A 20,247-nucleotide genomic window follows, 5' to 3' on the forward strand; every position below is an offset into this window, starting at 1 on the left:
GAATTGGGATCATGATAGTGGGGGCGGGGGTGGGGGGGCAGGGGAGCATGAGGAAGCATTAAGGAACTAGAGGAAACTTGAATGTTTCATTGTTACTACACTGCACCCTGACTGGCTTGTTTCCTCCCTGCGACCCTTCTGTAAGGGGATGTCCAATTACCTACAGATGGGCTTTGGGTCCCCATTCCACACTCCCCCTGATTCACAATACGATTTTTTGTTCTTTGATGCCTGATAACTGATCTCTTTGGCACCTCGTGATCACACAGACTGGTGTGCTTCTTCCATGTGGGCTTTGTTGCTTCTGATCTCATTGGCATCCAATATTGAGGGGGTTTTTACAGTTCAAAATTTTATTTCACCCTTTCTATTTTAAATTTATTTCCTGAGACTTTCTATTATATAATTCGTTTGAAGTATGTTCATAATCATTCATTGATGTATTTTATCGTGACTGCTTTAAGATCCTCAGTAGATAACTCGGAGAGCGCTGTCATTGCAGTGTTGGCATGTATGAATTTTCATTTGCCATTCAGTTTGAGACTTTCCTGGTGTGATGACTCGTATTTTCTTCGGGGCATTTAAAAACTCTGGGTCTCATTTCAACCCTCCGTGTTCACTGGCCTTCCCCAGACACTCTTCAGCGGGTATGCAGGGCGGCGCATTCAGTAGAGCCAGGTTCAGCTAGAAGTGCAGGCTTCTCTCAGGCTTCCTCCCCTGCGGAGGGGTTGTCTCCTCACTATTTCTCAGTCAGTGTGGCAATTCCAGCTCCCCTCTGGCTTCCTCCAACATGGCCCTAGCTGAGAGGAACAAGAGTGCCTAACGGATGCTCCCCACGTGAGTGAATTCTCTGCCTCCCCAGGGATGTGTGCCGCCCCATGGCAGTTATAACTGTCCACTAGGCCTCCCCTGAGACCTCCTGAGGACAGAAGGGGACAGCCATGTAATTATTAAAGGGCAAATGGGAAAGTTCAAGCTCCCTACATGGTCTCCACTGACACTATGGAGGGAGGCCTCCTCACCAGACCCTTACTTCTCTGATGCCTATTCCAGGGTTGAGCTGGTGCCTCATTTACAGCCTGTTTGGCGGGGAGGGGGGAGGATAAGCCTCGGCATTTCATTCAGCCTTTGCTGGTGTGGGTAGGGTGAGGCCACAGTACTCCCCTCCCCTCCCCCGCCTTCTGTGGAATTAGGCTGGAGTTGAGCAGTGATTGTCTACAGCTTTTCTGTATTGTTAGGAGGTCTCCTTCCTGAACACTTGACTAAGCAGAGCAAGCTTTTTCCCCAAGCCCATTTTGTCTGTGGTCACTGACATTTCTAGGTTTCTAGCTTCTTGAGCTCCAAGCATAAAATATATGAGGCAAAACCAAAACCGGGAACACTCCCCATGGCGGCTTTGCCCAGCTCCTGAGGCCCCGAGCCAGTGTTTGCTCGTGATGTGATGTTTAGGGTTGTAATTGAGCAGGATGAATAGAAACCGATGAGGACTCCATTTCCCAGAAGTCCTCCAGGACTTCTAATGCTTTGGGCCAGATGATGTTTCCCCTGGGGGGGTGACCCCATGCAGTGCAGGGTGTTTAGCAACATCCCCCACTGACATCTACTAAACCAACTAAGCCCATTGCCATCAGGTCGATGCCAACTCATAGAGGACCAACAGGGCAGGGCAGGGCAGGGTAGAACTGCTGAGAGGGTTTCCAAGGTTGTCAATCTTGGTGGAAGCGGGCAGCCCCACCTTTCTCCCCCAGAAGGGTTGGTGGGAACCAACTAGCTAGTCTTTCGACTAGCAGGTGAGTCCCTGACCACTGGCCCAAGGCTTCTCACTGGCAGGAGCCCCCTCAGTTTTGACCATCAAAAAGGTCTGTAGACCTAGACAAATGAAGGGAAAAATCACTTCTAGTTGAGACCTACTGTTCTCGACTATCTTCCTCTTGAGAGAAAGGCTCATTTTTACTGTGTCTGCATTCCCTCCAACCTATAACACAAGGATGTGCACAGAACAGGCCCGTCATCTAGCATGAACAGAGATAGATGGATGGAAGGGATGCTGCTAGCAGAGCTTGTCAACTTTGAGTTGAACAAAATTGAAATGTTTAATTTAAATGTTCCATCATATTTGTAGACATATCTTATTTTAAATTGTTGTTTTCGTGAGGTGCTGCCAAATCGGCTGTGCCTCTGAGGGGCTCTGTGTGCAATTGAAGGAAGTGCTGCCAGACCCGTGCCGCCCTCACCCTCGTTGCCTGAGCCCCTTGTTGCAGCCACGAGGTCAGGCCAGCGCCTTGGCAGGCCTCCTCTTTTACTGACCCTTGACTAAGCATGGACTCCTTTTCCAAGGACAGGCCTCTCCTGATAACATGTCCAGAGTTAAGTAGTCTCATTAAATTTTCAAGTGAAATAACACTGACTTCCACATCTACTCGTAGTGTAACTCTCATGATGCTGGCAGAAGTGTAAATTCTATAACCACTTTGGAAGACTGTTCTGCAGAAGCTACTAAAGCTAAACCTACTGCATATTCCATGAGCCAGCAATTCCACTCCTAAGATATACACCCCCCCAAATGTGAATACCTATCTATATTAAGTTCCAGACTGTTCATAGAACAATTTGTATAGCCCTAAGTGGGAAACAACAAAGATGCCTACTATAGATTGAACAATGTCTGCCCCCCGCCCCCACCCAAATATGTGTTGTATGTCCTAACCTCTCAGCCTATGGCTGTAATCCCCTCTGGAAATGGGTTGCATTTGCTATGTTCGTGGGGAAGGAGTAGGGTGTGTGTATCTTGAGTCCGTCTCTTTAGAGGTATAAAGGAAATTAAACAAGCAAGTAGAGGAGAGAGGTCAGATACATGCCGATAACAGAGATCTCCCAAGAAGGCAGGAAGCTGAAGAGGCAACACGGAGAGCGCTAGCACCTGCCTATAGACTTGTGGTCTTCTCAACTGTGGGAGCGCACCTTTCTGCATGGCAAAGCCACCCACTTGTGGAATTTCCCCTACAGCAGTACTGATAACTAGAACAGAATTTGGTACCAGAGGGTGGGGTGCTATTCCAATAGATTCCTACACTGTGGAAGCATTTTGGAACTGGTTGATGGGTCGAGGCTGAAAGAGTTTAAAGGTGCCTGAGAATAAACACATCGAAGAGGCAAAGACCTTCCTCTAGACTCGAGTCACTCTATGCAGAGAGCCTTCTTCCAGGGCTGAATTCAGACTTTAGCCTGCGGAACTGTGAGAGAATCAATCTGTCTGCATTAAAGCCATCTGCGGGCAGAATTTCTGTTGGAAGAGTATTAGAAAACTAAGGCAATGCTCACCAGTAGTAGAAGGAATAAATTAAAGTACATATTCACACAACAGTAAGAATGAAGTATAACCCTTTTCCCAAGAGTTGGACTCACAGCAAATCTATGAGACAGGGTAGAACCACCCCTGTGCATTTTTGAGCAAGGCTGTAACTCTTCATGGCAGCTGAAAGCCTCATCTTTCTTCTGCAGAGTGGCTCATAGATTAGAACTGCTGACCTTGGGGTTAGCAGCTGTGGAAGTCTGATATTATGTCAACTTGTACTCCTGGCTGGGGTTAGTGTTCAACCTGTCAATCAAATGGTAGCTTGATTCCTCCTTGGGGGTGTGGTTTCTTGAATGACAGAAACAGAGACCCTCCCTCTCCTTGCTCCATTGCCTTCCGGCTTACCTGGACTCTGTCTCTAGAGGCTGCTGTGTGGACCACCTGGCCCTGAGAGGTGCTGAACTTGGATCCCTGGGACTCTGCGCTCACAGGAACATTTTCTTGATTTGCAGGTCCCCTTTCTGCTTTCCCAGTCTGTGCTATACGAGGGACTCACAGATTTGAGGCAGGACTGGGCCAGCATGCCTTCTTGATATCTAATCACTTCTGGACATCAGCTCTTTCTTACACATCGAGACATGGGATCAGTTTCTCCAGACAGCCGGCCCAACACAGCAGCCCAGGATGCAGCCACTATGCCGCCAGGGCTCCTCGAAGTTTCACTGCCTCTAACAAGGCAGATAAATTGCACCTAATAACACTGAATGCATGAAGACAGAGCATATACCGTACAATTGGACTTCTGAAAAGAATAAAAGATGAAGCAAAAGGAGGGGAAGTCAGGACAGTCGCCCTGGTCAGGGGCAGTGACTGAGAACGGCAGGAAGAGAGCTTCTGGGCCGCTGTGGAGGGTCTGTTTTTCCGTCCGGATGTTGCTGGTTACCTGGGTGCATTCAATCTGTGAAAATCTGCCACACCATTTGATTACTGTTCTCTCGGTATGATGCACCGCAATAAAACATCCAAAAGAGATGAAATTAAAGAAAAAGGAACCCCAGATAAAAGAATACAGATTTACAAAGGGGGTGAACCACAAATCGAGTTGCAGACACACTGAATTATTTAACTTATGCTGATTAGGGATTCTCACTTGGTCTCTGGTATGCAGGCGTCAGATTAGCCTCCTGGCTCTTATGGCCCCATCAGTCAATCTCCAAAGACCCTTAAAAAAGAGTCCTTTCCTTTTCGTGCCCCAAGGAAGACATTCCCGTGGCAGATTTTAAAAATAAATACTCATCAAACCTGACTGAGTCATAACTCTCCCTTCACCTTGGTAGAATGTGAAGAAGTTGCTGGAAAATCAAGTGGCAAAGAAAAGACAAACATATTGAGGCGAGCCCACCATGTGATAGCAGTTCTTCTGAGAGGCCTGTGCTGATTCAGAGGCTGCCCAGGTGGAAAGGCTGTGAGACCCTGCAGCACTGTTTTTAATGGCTTGGGAGGTGAAACCAGGAGTTCAGAGCTCCCAGTGCAGCCAGACGAGATGGGAGGGACAGAAGAGTCAGACTGAGGTTCTGTGAAGGCCTAGGCTGGTTGCATGCTACTTCCGGTGCTTTCAAAATGCATTCCCTTCCCTTTTCCTGTCAGTGCCAAGAGCTGGCAGCCTTGGGGACAAACGGGCACTTCTGTGAGCTGCTGGTGAGCTGTTGGACCATCCTGGAAATGGTGAGGTAGTTTGTAGTAATGTCAGAGTGGGCACACCGATGCCCAGCAATTCCCCTTCCTGGTGGCATAGTGGTTAGGGGTCGGGCTGCTAAGGGGAAAGTCAGTAGTTTGGAACCACCAGCTGCTCCGTGGGAGAAAGACAGGGCTCTCTACGCCGATAAAGAGTTACAGACTCGGAAACGCACAGGGCCCTTCTAGCCTGTCCTATAGGGCCATGATGAGTCGGCATCGACTCAGTTACGTTCTTGGAAACCCATGGGCAGTTCTAGCCTGCCCTACAAGGTCACTAGAAGTCAGAGTGGACACGATGGCAGTGGGTTTTTTGGAGTGAGGGTATGGTGACATCGCTGTCCCAAGAGACATGGACAAGAAGGGGCAGAGCATCCATTCATAGTAGCTCTTCTGCTGCTACACCCGGATAGCAACTAATGCCTTGTCCTTTGGGACAGTGACCTTTGTCCTGCTAGTTTTGATATTTGATACATTCCAATCTTAGCTGTCCCAGCTAAATGGACTACTTACTTACAGGCTTGCTTTTCACGGCATAATCCCCCACAGGGCCGGACGTGGCAAGTGGTTTTGGGTTTTTTTGCCTTGTGTGCTGCAATGCAAGACTTTCTATTTATCTTATAAGTGTAATGGCAAAGAGATGAAAGTGGGAGGGAGAAGAAGTACGAAAGATCATTTACATAAGGCCATATGTGAAGTCTCAAGGTGAGTGGATTTCACGCACCAGGACTCTTAGTGGCTGCAATGCTGTATGTGGTTAGGCTTAGCCTCTCAGGCAGGTAAGATGCTTGAATGGGTTTGTTTGTTTGTTTTAGTTGTGGATTCACTAGAGATAAAACTTTGAGGGGATAAAAACAGAAGTTTTTACTTTGAAAAAAAAAAAAAAAAAGACCACCTGTGATATTTCTGGGTATCTGCACTTCGACAGAGTCTACAGAGAGCTTGTGCTTTAGAGAAATTGGGGGCTTACAAGAAACAGTGTAGTGAAAGGACCAAGTTCCCTTTCTGCATCTCCTTTTGGCCCCTTGCACATTGTATCTCCTGTTGCTATCGTGTCTCAGGATGGTAGAAATTCGTACATTATGACTAAGTAAAGAATGTAGTTTCCATTAGGGGGTCACTGTGTGACATCTTACAGATCTGGACAAATACATAATGGCTTGTGCGCTCCACCGTGGTTTCCTGCAGAATAGTTTCATGGTCCTAAAAATGCCCTCACTTGAAAGAGTGGATTTTGACTTCAAAAGCAAGCATTGCAAGGGAATGTCCCATCTTTCTTGGGAGGAACTGAAGCCAGAGCGCTACCACTCACCTCTCTCCCTCTGGGATGAGGGATGTAATTGTCCACCATCAGACTTGGACTGGCTCTGTGACATGCAGACCGAGGCGGCAGAGAGCTCCCGTTCACAATGCGCTCCGACCCCCTTCTTATGCATGCTCTCTGCTATCTGGCTGCAGTGCTAACTTGACCGGAAGAGGAGCATCCTCCCTTTCCTGCATAAGAGCTCTGAGCAGCAGGCATGCTGACAGCAAATTTCTTAGCCTTGCCCTGGCCCCCCAGCCAGGAGCCCAAGGTGTCCTGAATGCACATGCTAATCACCGTGTAGCTTGGTGCTAGCAGGCATCACCCAGCTCTTCTCAGGTTTGGCTGCCGAATCAGACACCCTGGAGGCCACGATAGAACTGCTCTTGGGGTTTTTCTGAGACGAATTCTTTCTGGGAGTAGAAAGTCTCATCTTTCTCCTGTGGAGTGACTGCTGGCTTTGAACAGCCAACCTTGAGATGAACAGCCCAATGTGTAACCACGACACCACCGGGGCTCCATGCCGAGCTATACTCCATACCAATCGCCTATGGGAGCAGTACCAAACCAAACACCAAACCCACTGCCCTTGAATCCATTCTAATTCAGACCATCGACCCTGCAGGACAGAGGAGAACTGCCCTGTTGTGTTTCCAAGGGTGCTGTCTACCCAGAAGCACACTGCCACCTTGGTTCTTGCACCGGCTGGTGGTGGGTTGGAACTGCTGACCACTAGCAGCAGAGTGCTTAACCGCGGTGTGCAGGCACCAGGATTTGAAACTTACCAGGTGATTTCAGTGTGCAGCCAATTCTGAACATCTGTGGTTTACCCCCACCACCCACCACCCCCAGTTCAGGCACCCTTGTTCTACAGCAGTAATATTTGGCTTTTCCAGAAATCACCCAGCGAGTCCTAAAGGTAATGGGGAGTGGAGTCATACGCAATGGCGGGCCAGCTAGCTTGTGACTAGATAGTCCCTAGTGTCTCCTCCTGTCTTTCTTCCCTGTGGGCTTTTAGGACCCTAATGGCACATGTATGGGGCCTGGTGGATAATTCACTGGGTTGTGAACCACAGGGCCAGCAGGTCAAAACCATCAGTTGCTCCATCGGAGAAAGACGGGGCTTTTCACTCCCATGAAGATTTACAGTTTCGGAAGCTCGCAGGGGCAGGTCTCCTCTGTCCCCCAGGGCCGCTAGGGGTCAGAATGGAATTGAGGGCAGTGGGTTCTTTTTATTTACAGACCTGCCTATGATCGGACAAGGAAAAGGTGGAAATATGATAATGCAACAATTCGCTCTCTATTAAATCCTAATGACGGCTCCTCCCCCCACGCAGAGATGCAGACTCAGAGGTAGAGCTGTGAATCATCCAGGGGGGTCACTTCAGCGCTGGAGCACCCATTAAGCAAGGTAAGCACAGGCTTACTTGTGTTTACCTACTAATCTGCAGTGAATCATTTCACAGGGGTTTCACTGTGTTTGCAGCTGACTCGGGCATACTTGCTAACCGGTAGTCAAGAGTTTCACGTTTGTTTTTATAGCCTTATCTTTGATGTGAAATCGACCATGTGAAATGATTCACTACAGATCAGAAAGTAAGATCGAGTGAGCCTGTGCTTACCTTGTTTACTGGGTAAGCACACACCCTGCTCCAGCAGCAGCAGCATCATTGGGAAAATTGATAGAAACGCAAATTTGCAGGGCTTGCTCCCCCTCTTTGAATCAGACCCCTGGTCGGAGGCAGACATCTGCTTCAACAAGCCTCTCAGGGAAATAGCCGCATGCTGAAGTTTGAGCCCCCTTTTCAGGAACTTGTAGACAGGACACCGGGTGGTGTAAGTAGTTCATGGACTGGCTGTTCACACACACACCACACACACACGTATGTTGGTGGGTTGTGTACAACTCTGGGCAAAAGGCAAGTAGGAACAGAGCCTGGCAACCTACTTGGGGAAACTCAACCATTAAAACCCGAAGGAGCGCACACAGATGAGGTCGTCATTCGTCAGCTCCAATTTGACTGCAACTAGCATGCTCCTACACAGACAGGGCAGACACTCCAGTGGTTTTTAAAAGCTTAACAAGTATTGCTCCAGGGCAGTCGAACTGGGGACTCTAGCTGAGGTCAGGCAGTACTGGGTACAGTGGTCAATACCTGCCTCTTGACTGCGGTTTCCTTGGTCTCCCAATTTCTAATCCACCAGAGGGGCAGAAATTCACTGGGTTGAGTAGGAGAGCGCTCCCACACATTATGTTGAAAAATAAACAAAGGATTTGTTGGTGGTCTGTTGATTTTGACACCTGCAGCGAACTTATTTGATTTGGGCTGCTAGCTGCTCAAATGTGGGTCAAGAGAAGATGGCCCAGCTTTGCTCTGCTGCACCAAATGAATCAACCCATTAACAGTAGTCCCAGTTGCCAAATAGAGCCATCTTTTTAAAAACAGGGCTTAAAAGATGTTTAAAAGAGGTTCTTCTTCGTTCTAAGCTTGACCTTGGGGTCAATTTTTCATATTTCAAGTGAGCATCTATCTTATCCTTGAAAGAGAGCTTATTAATAGTTTTTAAAAGTCAGAATTTTTATTTGTTCAATGATGACATTCAGAAATCCAGCTTTCATGTAATTTCAGGACAAAGGTCTGTGTAATATAACTGCTGAATGGATTCTTTATATGAACATCGTTTTCTAATTTACACGAAGGAGGCTACTCTGCAATGACTAACACTTCAAATAAGAGTGGACAACAGGCTAGCTGTGCTGCATTTGGCTGAGCCTGGGGGTGGGAAGGACCGCTTGCCTCTTTTGGAACTCCAAAGATGCTTCCTGAGAAAGGGGGCAGTCTGATGGATGAGCTGATGTCTTGGAGAGTCTTGGATGATAACTTTTTGAGGTGGCATAAAAGATCTCCCTGGTGGGAGGATGGGGAGTGGGGGAGGGGCGGGATCTAGCTACCACCAGGAAAGGAGAGCAGGGAGCAGCGCCTGTCCTTTGGACCCAGGGTACCTGCTCTCAGAAGCACCTAGACTCAGGAGGAAGATTGCGCCAAGATGCATGGGAATGTCCAGGGAATGCTGGGCCCACAGACATTGAAAAACAAAAACAAGAGCCTTCCCTAGGATTAGTAGAGCGGGAAAATCTTCCACTTGAACTGGTGCCCTGAATTTGGACCTTTAGCTCCTAAACTGTGGGAAGATAGATGTCTGTTTGTTACAGTAAAAAGAGCCTCCGGCGAGAGCAGCACCTGAGAGTGCATGCACACCAACGGCTCTCCAGCGAGCACCCAAGTCCACAGCACTGTCACTCACGGACCACTCTGGGACCCCTGTGGGGGTGCTGGGGGTTTACCTCGTGGACAGTAGATGTCTGGCGCCCACCGGTTGCATTCATAATTGTCTGCTGCCTTTTCACAGGTGAAACACTTAAATCCACCAGGGTATGGCGTGGCTGCAAAAAGGAACGAGAAGGTAGATTTCAGAGGACAGAGAGCCAGGCACCGGGAAGCTAGACATTTTCATAAAGGATTCTCAGAACCATTTGGGAGTGCCTTAGAAAACAAAAGAAGCAAGTACCCCAGCAAGTGAGCCAGCCAGCAACAGCGCTCTTTGCTATTTGCCCCGAAGAACTGGTGTGAACATCTGTTCACACCAATATCTGTACTTGGTATTCATGGCACCTTTATTCATAATAGCCCCCAAACAAGAAACATCCCAGATGTCTTTTAGCAGGTGACTGGTTAAAAATCGGTGGTGTACCCATACTAGTACCAGACAGCAGTGAAAAAGAACGGACTGCTGAATATCAAAGAAATTAAGCTGAGTGTAAAAAGCCAGTCCCCAAAGGCTACATGGTCCACCCACCCCACCCTGACCCCGAGGCATGCTTCCATTTTCCACTTTTGAAATGTAAGAATAGGAGGCCAGGTTAGTGATTGCCAGGGGTTAGCGATGAGGGACAGGCAAGGGGATGTGAGGGCAACAGGAGGCTCTTTGTTCAGCATCTGTACTAGGGCGGTGGACACACATCCATGCACAGGGGAAACCCAGATCGAACCAAATCCGCAAGCACACACGCACCAATGAGTACCAGGAGCACTGGCAGCGCTGAGCAATGTAAGTGGATTAACTAGATTGGGGTACCACAGTTCAAGACATGACCGTTGGGGTAAACTAGAGTGCACATAGTGTCTCTTTATTATTCCTCACAGTCCCATGTGAACTTGAAATTATCTCAATAAAAATTTCAATAAAAGAGCCATCTTTTGAATTTCATCTACTCTAGAGCGAGGCCCTGAGATGGGATACTCTAATTAGGTCAAACTGCACTTCGGACCATCTGTTTTTGTTTTATGTTGACCATCTTATCAGTGAGTGGCCCCGCTGCTAACTGAAAGGCCGGTGGTTTGAACGTGCTGTCCACTTGGAGGGAGAAAGAGGTGGTGGTCTGCGTCTATAAAGGTGACGGCCTAGGAACCCCTGAGCAAGTTCTCCTCTGACCTTCAGGGTTGCTGGGAGTTGAAGGCAACTTGAGAGCAATCGGTTGGATGTATATCAGTACCATGTGTCTCCGACAAGACGGGCGTGCATAATCTGCTGATGTCCTCATTCTCCGAGTTCCCTCGTGAAGCTCAGTGTTATGATTGCTAAACCCACTGAGAGTAAAAGACCATCATAAGGAAAACCTTTTTCATCAGGTTCCTGACTGACATCAACTCCGATTTCAGACAGAGCCAGGGAATAAAGACCTTATTCTTGTGTGACACCTTCGGGAGACACATGGGTGTATAATTATGAACAGTAGGTTGGATCAAAATGCTGTTTCTGACCAGTTTTGACTGACAGAAGTGGAGACTTGTAGGGCCATAATTTTAGCTGCTCAGATCTGACATGGTTAAGCATCTTTGAGGATGGCAAACCCAAACCAAACTCACTATCACCCATGGTGACTCATAGTCGCCCTATAGGACAGGACAGAACTTCCCCCATGAGATTCTGAGACTAACTCTCTACAGGAAGAGGACGCTTCAATCACCTTGAAGCAGTAGGTACCAGTTAAGAGAGGAGGCCTCGTTGCTAAAATGTGTGCTTGCTTACACTGGGGCAACACTCCTAAGGGCCCTTTGGGGCACAAGTTCAAACATCCAGGTCCCTGTCTGTCTGTGGGCTTTAGGAGTAGGCTGCTTGGGGGATGTGGTGAGCACCTGCAGTTTTGGGTGAATTCTAGTGACAGGTCTCTTGGTGAAGGATATGGTTAATGGGCCAGTTTGCTGACCACAAAGAGGTTTCGTTCCATCAAGAGGGACCTTGGAAGATGGGCCCGGTGGTGTACTTCAAAAAACAAAAATCAGTCACTGAACATCCTATGGAACACAGTTCTGTTTTGACAAAGAGGCATCAACTTGATGGCAACTGCTTCCAGTGAACTCTGGTGGTCCAGCCTGAGACAGAGGTACCCAGCAAGGCCCTCCTACCTCTTCTCTGCTCTCTCACCCCTGAAAAGAGTATCCCCCAGACACTTTCACGCGCGGCCTTGCATTTAAGCTCAGGGGACTCGGTGTCACAGGAAAGCCATGCTCTGGAGAGCCTTCTGGCAGCATTTCAGGATGAGGATTTACAAGCGATGTCTCGGGCCAGCTGGTCTCCATTCTTTTCACTCACATCCTTTTCACTTGTGCCCTGGCTTGCCATCAAGTCCATGCCGACTCTTGGCAACCCAATGTGACAGAGAGGACTTGCCCCGAGGGATTTCCTAGGCTGTAATCTTTTCTGGAGAAGATCTCCTGGTCTTTTCTCCTCCAGAGCCCCGGGTGGGTTTGAACTGCCAACCATTCAGTGAGCAGCTGAGGATTTAACCACTAGGTCTTCAGGGCTCCTACTTGGTGCTTAGTTATAATTATAGATTATTATAATACTGAGCACATGTAGCTTATATTCTATTCTAATTATAATAGACTGTTATTCTAATTATATTAGAATATATCCTCATTCTAATATATTCTAGGTAGGGTATATTTGTTATAAAGATTATAATTAATTGCTTGGTTTGGTACCTAAAGAACTTTATCTTTCATAAACAAAATGTGTGTATGCGTGCGTGCGGGTGTGTGTGTGTAATTCAGGGCTTCAACCTGTTTGTTCCAGTTCAATCTTCTGATAATTTTCACTTCGTCCTCCTATATACTGAATTAGAACCTACATTTTAAACGACATTGTACGTAAGAATCACCTAGGGACCTATAAGGCTCACAATCTGTAAGAATCATCTGGGGATGATTGTTAATCACCTAGGGACCTATAAGGCTCACAATCTGTAAGAATCATCTGGGGACCTTGTTAACATGTAGATGGATTTAGTATATGGCGGGAGGGGGGGGGGATGCAAATTTTCAGCTGGGTGGGGGTGTGTCAAACCAGAATGAACCAATTTTTTAAAAAAAGTGAATTCTGACTCATAGAGACCTTATAAAACAGAATAGGGCTATCCCTGTGGCTTTTCAAGACTGTAAATCTGTATAGGAGTAGAAAGTCTTATCGTTCTCTCAAGGAGCAGCTAGCTGGTGGTTTCAAACTGCTAACCAACACAACCCACGACACCGCCAGGACTTCTGAACAGGTTCCAAGCCCTGCTAATTTGTAAAATCACCTGGCCTATTTGAAAGTGGCAAAGGCTCAAGCAGTTCATCCTCAGGAGACAACTGTTTCCTCGCAGATGGCTGAGCAAGCATATCCCACTGGGGAAAATAATCATCTGGGGTAAATTGCTTTGCCCACATGGAACCAATTAAGTATGTTCTCAAAAACAAATGGAGGAGGAGGCAGCAGCTTAAGGCCAGAATTATGATCCTGAGATAACTTTGATTCTCACCTTGCCTTGAATAGCTGCCCATCCATGAACTTGTTTGCAACATTTCACAAAACTGACTGTGATAATATCCCATGACCGAGTCTGATCAAAAATCACTGACGTCTGAAAAGACAATATATCTGGGCCTTTTTATGGGGCCAGTGGGGACTCCTGTGTGCCGACGAGTGGATTCGTCTTCCCGAGCAGGTTGTGAGGGCGTGGGATGTCTTAGAAACGGAGAGAAGGATGGAAAGGTGCTCAGATCCGGCCCTCATGCCGCAACAGTCCCCGAAGGGGATGTCGCTATGACGGGACTTGCTGTCCTCTCTTATGAAGTACAACTACACGGAAGTAGGTTTCGTAAAACTACATGCAAATCATTCCCGTAGCTTTGTGTCCCACAACCTGGACAAGTGGTTTCCATCTGAGAAGATTCTAGTTCGGTTAAGTGCATGTCTGAAGACTTGAAAACAAACAGATGCTCTAATTTCAAAGCCACTTGTATTCTCGTGGCCATGTTTGCCGACTTTGCTTTAGGAAATAACATGATGAGAAACCATGTACAAGATATTGGTAGGGCATTTTTGTGATTGAATGGGAGAAAAGACGGGGCTTTCCACTCCCGTAAAGAGTTACTGTCTTGTCGACCCACAGGGGCAGAGCTACCCTGTCCTCTAGACTCAACTCGACAACAGGGAGTTTGGTTTGTGATTGGATTTATTAAAGATATCTTTATGACCAATCAAAACACATATGAGCTGTATGTAGCTCTCCAAGATCTAGCTTTAAGATGGTTTGTAAGACGTAAAGCAGAAGGATCAAAGAGCGCATTTTGAAAAATGAAAACAATCTGTCAAACGAGAGCATTTTGCGAAGGATGACCATGTACGTACACCCACACACCAAGGTTTATGATGGAAAGCTAAGCCGCACCCCTTCAGCTGCCATGATTTATTTCCTAAGACAACCAATTTTATCTGTCTGTCACAGCAACCAGTGAAACTGTTGGCTGGAGTGTGAGATTAGTTATTCCTGGAAACTTTCCCATTGAAGAGATATGTTAAGAATTTTACAATTGATCTATGTATTGTGATGAATTGTATGAGCCCCAATAAATTGATTAATTAAAAAAAAAAAGAATTTTGAATGAAGTCTGATGATCCAACTTCTTGGAGAATAAACATTCTTAAGAGCCTACCACTAATAAGTTGCATTGTTCCCAGATTTGCATCATCAAACGAACTCTTCACATTTTTCTCTTGTAAGACCAGTGGCACATTAAAGCACATCAAATTTGAGTTCTAACCCACCAGTGGCCCACGGGAGAAAGACGAGGCTGTCTGCTTCTGCCAAGTTTATAGTCTCGGAAATGCTAGGGAGTGCTCCTCCTCTGTCTTACAGGGTTGCTGTGCATCAGAAAAGACTCCGCAGTGGCCTTTGGTTTGGTTTTAAAAGCTAAAACAGCTGGGCTTTAATGTCTTTCTCTCTGAATGTGTAGACCAGTATGTGTCATTGGCAAGTAACCAAGGGATCTCATTGCAGGAGAGTTTTATTATGCCATACCTGTGTAGCCTCTCAAAGGTCAGAGATTAATATTTGATAGGAATTTTTACGTACTTCTTGGCAGGTAGCCTGGTTACTGAATAACTACATCCTTTTCAATGGCAAATCCCCACACATCCTAAGCTTTACAGTGGCCAACTGTAGCCCAAGAGCTGAGGAAATGGTTAATTTCTTCCCTCAGGTACTCTTGAGCCATAGCCTGGGTCCATAGAAGAACAGCTCTCTCCAGTCTCCTGCGAGTTGATACTGTATCAGATAAAGGTTTGTGAAAAAGGACAGAAAGAGGTTCCAAAGAGAGGGTGCCATTTTCCTGCTTTGTTACTTCAAAGCCTTACCGAACAAGTGAAGTTTCAAATTGTTGTTGCCCCAGCTGTGAATGAATCAAGTTTGGCTCTTGATCACAGAGTTAATAAGCTTAGTGCTCTGTATTTCAGGCCATACGTCCCTGGTCCCTCAAGAGAAGGCGATTGTGAAGGGAAAAGGCACGCCGAAGTGCCCAGTTACTTCCTGTAACCTAATCTGTCCATTAGCTCTTGTGGTCAGCCACAGTTCAACCAGCCACCATGCCTTTGCAAGGCATCGGAAAGGGTTTAGTCTTTGTCTGCATCTCTTGGAACATTTCTCCGGACAAAGGCCTTCAGTCACTGGAAATGTGGGGAGAAGGGGATCTCATTTTGAAAAGGATGCTGGTGTGTGAAATGCACGCCAACTCTTTTCAATTCTTGCCCAATTAATTAATTCCCATTGTTCTTGGAGACTGGAGGCAAATATAAACATTCTAGAAATTAATAACTTTACTTCTCTTAGCCCACTTGGCAATACAGTCAGTACAGTTTCATAGTAAGAACATACGTCTTGGCAGAAGTGGGTCTCCTGGTAGCTTTCTAGAAGGTCTCCTTAGCCTCTAGGATTTATATAGGGACGGTTTTTGAGTGAACTAAGAGGTTCTCTGCCTGGGCACAGGCAAACCACCTGCAGGGATAGGCTAAGGCTCTTGGGTGCACAGGATTAAAAAAACCCAAAAAACTCGGGACACACAACCAGAGAGATGTTTGAAATTCTCCGAAACGTTTTCTATTCCAGGGAAAGAAATGGAGGCCAGGAACAGGTCAAAGCCACTTCAGCTATCAAACGGTTCTAGCTCGTATCCGATGTGTGCCAGACAACCAAACAAGTAGCTTTGTTTCTCTTCATATCAAGCGGAAAGTCCCCCACCCCCTTTGAAGGGCTTCATTAAGCTTCAGTACTTGAATCACGCGCCAGGAAGCAAGGCATCGTGACCAAGCCACAGACACGTACAAATGATGGGAGAGGGCGTCACGAGGCGGGCCCCTTCCCTTTGACAGTCAGGAGCTTCCTTTCTCTTCAAGGCTTCGAAGCTTCGGAGACCAGGAAACCAGACAACGAGGTCAGTCCCAGACGGGGGAACTTTCCCAACCTGGTGTTGGTCTCACTCCGTTGCTCTTTCCAGTGGTGGTTCTGGGCCCACGAGAAGCGAGTGTCTCCGCGGTTGGTATAGAGAGCCCGGGGGTTGCCCTCACATCCAGCTTCCCCCCACTTCTCCCAGGGCAGGTCCTGAGCTGTCACATCTAACGTGAAGGAGGTCTGGTTCTGTCACCGAGACCCAAAGCAAACTGCCTGTTCCTCCACCTACAACCTCTTGAATCACGTAATGATTTACAAATCAAAGTCATCTCCTATTTCTTTCAAGTATGGTGTATGGTCCAGGGTTTACAGAAACCTGTTTATTATAAACCAAAATTAAAATGTATATACTACCAAGTTTCAGGAGTGCTGCAGAAAAATGTGCAGCAAGCTCTGAATTCAAAGTGGCAGAGTGACCCAGGCGCTGGCCACGGAGGAGGCACGCATTCACAGTCCATTCAATGCACCGAGAATTCCCAGTCCTCACGACCGGTGACAGAGGCTCGCCAGAGGGCTTACGCCAGATCTGCTCGCCAACAGTGAGTCTGATGTAGCAATGACTTCTGTCCTACATATTTCAAAATCACATCAGAAAACCCCACGGTGTCTTAACATACGGCGAGCGCCTTCTAATCAGGTCATGGTTCTATTCCATGAACACGGGCCACACGGGCAGCCTTTCTGCCAGTTTTTCTGGAGCGCGAGGGCCGCTCCCTCTGATCTCCTTCAAAGACCTGATCCTTCAAAGGCCTCATTCCAAACAGCCACCGACCCCCGTGCCACGGGGCAGACACGGCGTGGTTGCCTGCGTGGTTTGCTTTCGTTCATGTGAGCACACGCAGTCACATCGCCTTTCCTTCCCTTCTGGGAGTAGAACTGTAATCACGGCCTCAGAGAAACGTCTGGTGGGGGCCGATCGGTGGGCTACATTACGACACCGTCTCTTAGTAAAGCCAGCAAGAATCTCAGAGAAGCCAAGAAGCCTGGCAAGCAAACCTAAGAGGCCGGCTCTTCTTCACTTCGGCTTCACACCACAAGAAGCAGGGCTGGAGGAGAGAAGAGAAGCGCCTTCCTAGCCGGCAGTAACCAGCCCTGCAGCCTCCTCTCAGGAAGGTACGAAAAGGAAGTAGACAGGTGCGCCACACCACGCCGGCGGATATGCAGCCCAGGGGTATGCGGCCCAGGGAGTTAACGAGTAGGCACCAAACTACTGGGGTGAAGGCACGGCTCTAGTAAATGGTGTGGGGGATGGAGAAAACAGCCTGATCATGTGCTTCCTGAGTAGTCATGTACATTGTGTTGAAAAAGTGAGGGTCCTTACCACACCCCTCCAATTAAATCACAAAGGTGTCTAAGGCGGCCTTCTCCTGGCCCGTTTTCAACCTGTTTGTTAGACAGTGGCATTTCCGTGCCAAGAGAGTGAGGTCTTACTTGAAGGGTGGAGGTAGATAATGTCTTTCACCGTGAAGTCTCGGGACTGGGCGGCTTTCAGACAATCGGCTAGCAGGCTCAGGAGCAGGAGCCAGGCCAGGGCAGGGCCCGGTTCCATGGCAGACTTTGGCGTCAGTCATACAGAGGGCCCAGGAGTGGGGGCTCGGGCCGCCAGGAGAGAGCTCGCACCTGGAACAAGAGAGAGAGACTCAGCTCAACGTCCACCTGGAGAAGTGCACTGGCTGCTTGGCTGAGTGCCCCCACCAAGGAGTGGGCAGATGTGGAGAGAAACTTTATAAAAGGTAATTTTAGAGCACTTCTAAAATTCCAACCCAAATCTGTTCTTAATCAGGTCGCTAAAGCTCTGCTGGTAGCAGTCCCCTCAGATCCAGCAGAGATGGTATCAAGAGAGATTGAATTTTAATGAAATCCAGCTATTTTCGCGAGGAGGCCGGGGGGGAATGGCTGCCCGAGAGTAACAATAAATAAGTCAGGAACCAAAAGCCCAGGAGCGTCTCCTTGATAACGGTGTGGGCCAGGTATGAGAGCGCAGCCTTCCTGAGTCACGGCGCCCATGCAAACCTGCACGGGCTAGACCCTCCGCAGGAAAACAAGGTCAGTTCGCCTCTGCCAGACCTATAGCACAAAACCTGCTTAGTGTCACTACCATTCATTGGCCCAGTCCTGTTGAAATCCGGTACAAAAATCCATTTCCAAATTTCTCCTAACAACTTGATGAGACAGGCATTATTACTACCCCAGGTGGAGTAAACTGGGTTTTAAGAACGAGAGAAGTGGGTTCAAATCCAGCCACTCGATCCTCTGGACAATTTTTAGCCACTGGGCAATTGTGAGATTTTACACACTGGGATATTGTGAATTCTTCCCCAGTGGATTGGAAAAGTACAAAATCCTGATGAAACCGATGAATCCCTGAAGAATACACATCAGCTGTCCTCGGCCCCTTCAACTTATAATCGAGGCGGCAGGAAAATGGAAGGTGTTGAATTGACGAGCTTACTTGAAAAGCAGTGCTAGGTCTTTATCTAGTTTCTATATGTGCTATTCACGTCCATGGCCTTGATTTCCTATAAAACTGGCTCCTTGTGTTCTATTCTACCCCCAACCCCTGCCACCCATAGGCACCAACATCTCAATTGACCATGCAATGGGTCCTGGTTAAATATCTACTTTATTTTAACCTGGCTGGAAAAAAAAAAAACCAACCCCACATCATTTGGACATTTTTCTTACTAGGTAGATATTGAATGACAGTCTCTTAAATAGTATAACAAAATAATTTTTAAATTACTTTTGCAAAAAACCAATAGTCAATGAGTACCTTAGGAAACAGGAAATCATTGGAGGAAGATACAGCCTGGGTGTGATTAGGGTTAGCGAATATGACAAAAACAGCACTAATGCAGACGTGATGATATGTGCGTACAGATGAACACAGAAAGCAGACCCTCTAGGGAGCTCCATGCAATTCTTGGCATGACACCAACAGTTTTTTTCAAAATGACATAATAGGAAAATATTAACTGAGTTATGATAACTTGATTAAAACATATTTAAAAGATTAATGGAAACCAAACAATGCATGTTCCACTGCAATTAATTTCAGATGGATTAGTGTGTTCCATTTAAGAAGAAAACAGACACACGGTGAGACCACAGTAGCGCGGTTATCACCCTTCAGCAGCTGATGATGCCGGCCTCGCCAATTTCATGCTCACTCACCATCTTCAGTTTAACGAAGTGGTTCCACAAAGCAAACTTGCATTCAGGGAGAGACAGGACTGCTGATTGCTCACTTATGAAATAATGACCGCCAGGTACCGCGCTAGGCACCAGGGTGAACGAAGTGATCGGAAAACAAACCAACAAGCCGAAACCTATGTTTTCTTTCCCGCACTGAGCAGGCAGCCGCGTGAGAAGGCCCAGCGCTGTCTCATCTGAAATGAAAGCCTGCTGTACTTTGATAGAAACCAGTTCTGGCTTTTCTCTGCCAGGGAGGTGAACGTGTAAGGGGAAGGACAGGCGTGTACAGCACTCCCATCTCCTTACAGTGTGCATCAGGGTTCATTGTGAGGGAGAAGAAATGTAGATGACATCTGTTTGTCACCGTAATAATAAATGTGGAGACAAATATGCAGACCAAGGTCGGAAAACCAAGCCCAGACCAAACTCAGCCACCGAGTTAATGCTGACTCACCGCGACCGTATAGGACAAGCTAGAACTGCCCCTGTGGGTTTCCGAGATCGTTCATTCTAACAGGATTCGGGGTCTCATCTTTCTCCCTCGGAGTGGCTGTTGGTTTCAGACTGCTGGTCTTGTGCTAGCAACCCAGCGTGTGACCCCCTGTGCCAGCAGGACCCCTTTCTACGGCTGGAAAGGAAATGACAAAGTAGACCCCAGGCTGTGTTGCGCTTCACAGTTATAATGTGGTTACATGGTCTTTTAGGAAATTATGTGAATGAGCCAAAGGTGTTACTGAGCTGTAAGCTCCTTCTAGAGTTGAGGGACAGCAAACCCAATGGTGCAGGAACTTGAGGTGATGATTTGGGCCTGCTCTGGCTCCAAACCTGGCTGCCGCTAGGGTCCAGCGTGTGTGTGTGTGTGTGTGTGTGTGTGTGTGTGTGTGTGTGTGT

At 47.4% G+C, this 20,247-nt stretch overlaps 1 protein-coding gene across 1 annotated transcript in view; it reads right to left on the reverse strand.

The window, feature by feature from the left end:
* LYPD6 (LY6/PLAUR domain containing 6) overlaps positions 1 to 17,711 on the reverse strand; it is a 29,407-nt gene extending 11,696 nt beyond the window's left edge. Inside the window, exons 1-2 of the mRNA XM_004703830.2 lie at positions 17,593 to 17,711; positions 9,679 to 9,777 (exon numbers count right to left, since the gene is read on the reverse strand). Coding sequence (XP_004703887.1) covers positions 9,679 to 9,777; positions 17,593 to 17,710 — 217 coding nt within the window. The 5' untranslated portion in view covers position 17,711. The remainder of the gene's footprint in view (positions 1 to 9,678; positions 9,778 to 17,592) is intronic.
* Between the last annotated feature and the right edge of the window lie 2,536 nt (positions 17,712 to 20,247).

The sequence above is a fragment of the Echinops telfairi genome, unplaced genomic scaffold, assembly GCF_000313985.2.
Source record: "Echinops telfairi isolate 266 unplaced genomic scaffold, ASM31398v2 ScPeMD7_4;HRSCAF=17, whole genome shotgun sequence".
Classification (NCBI taxonomy): Eukaryota; Metazoa; Chordata; class Mammalia; order Afrosoricida; family Tenrecidae; genus Echinops; species Echinops telfairi.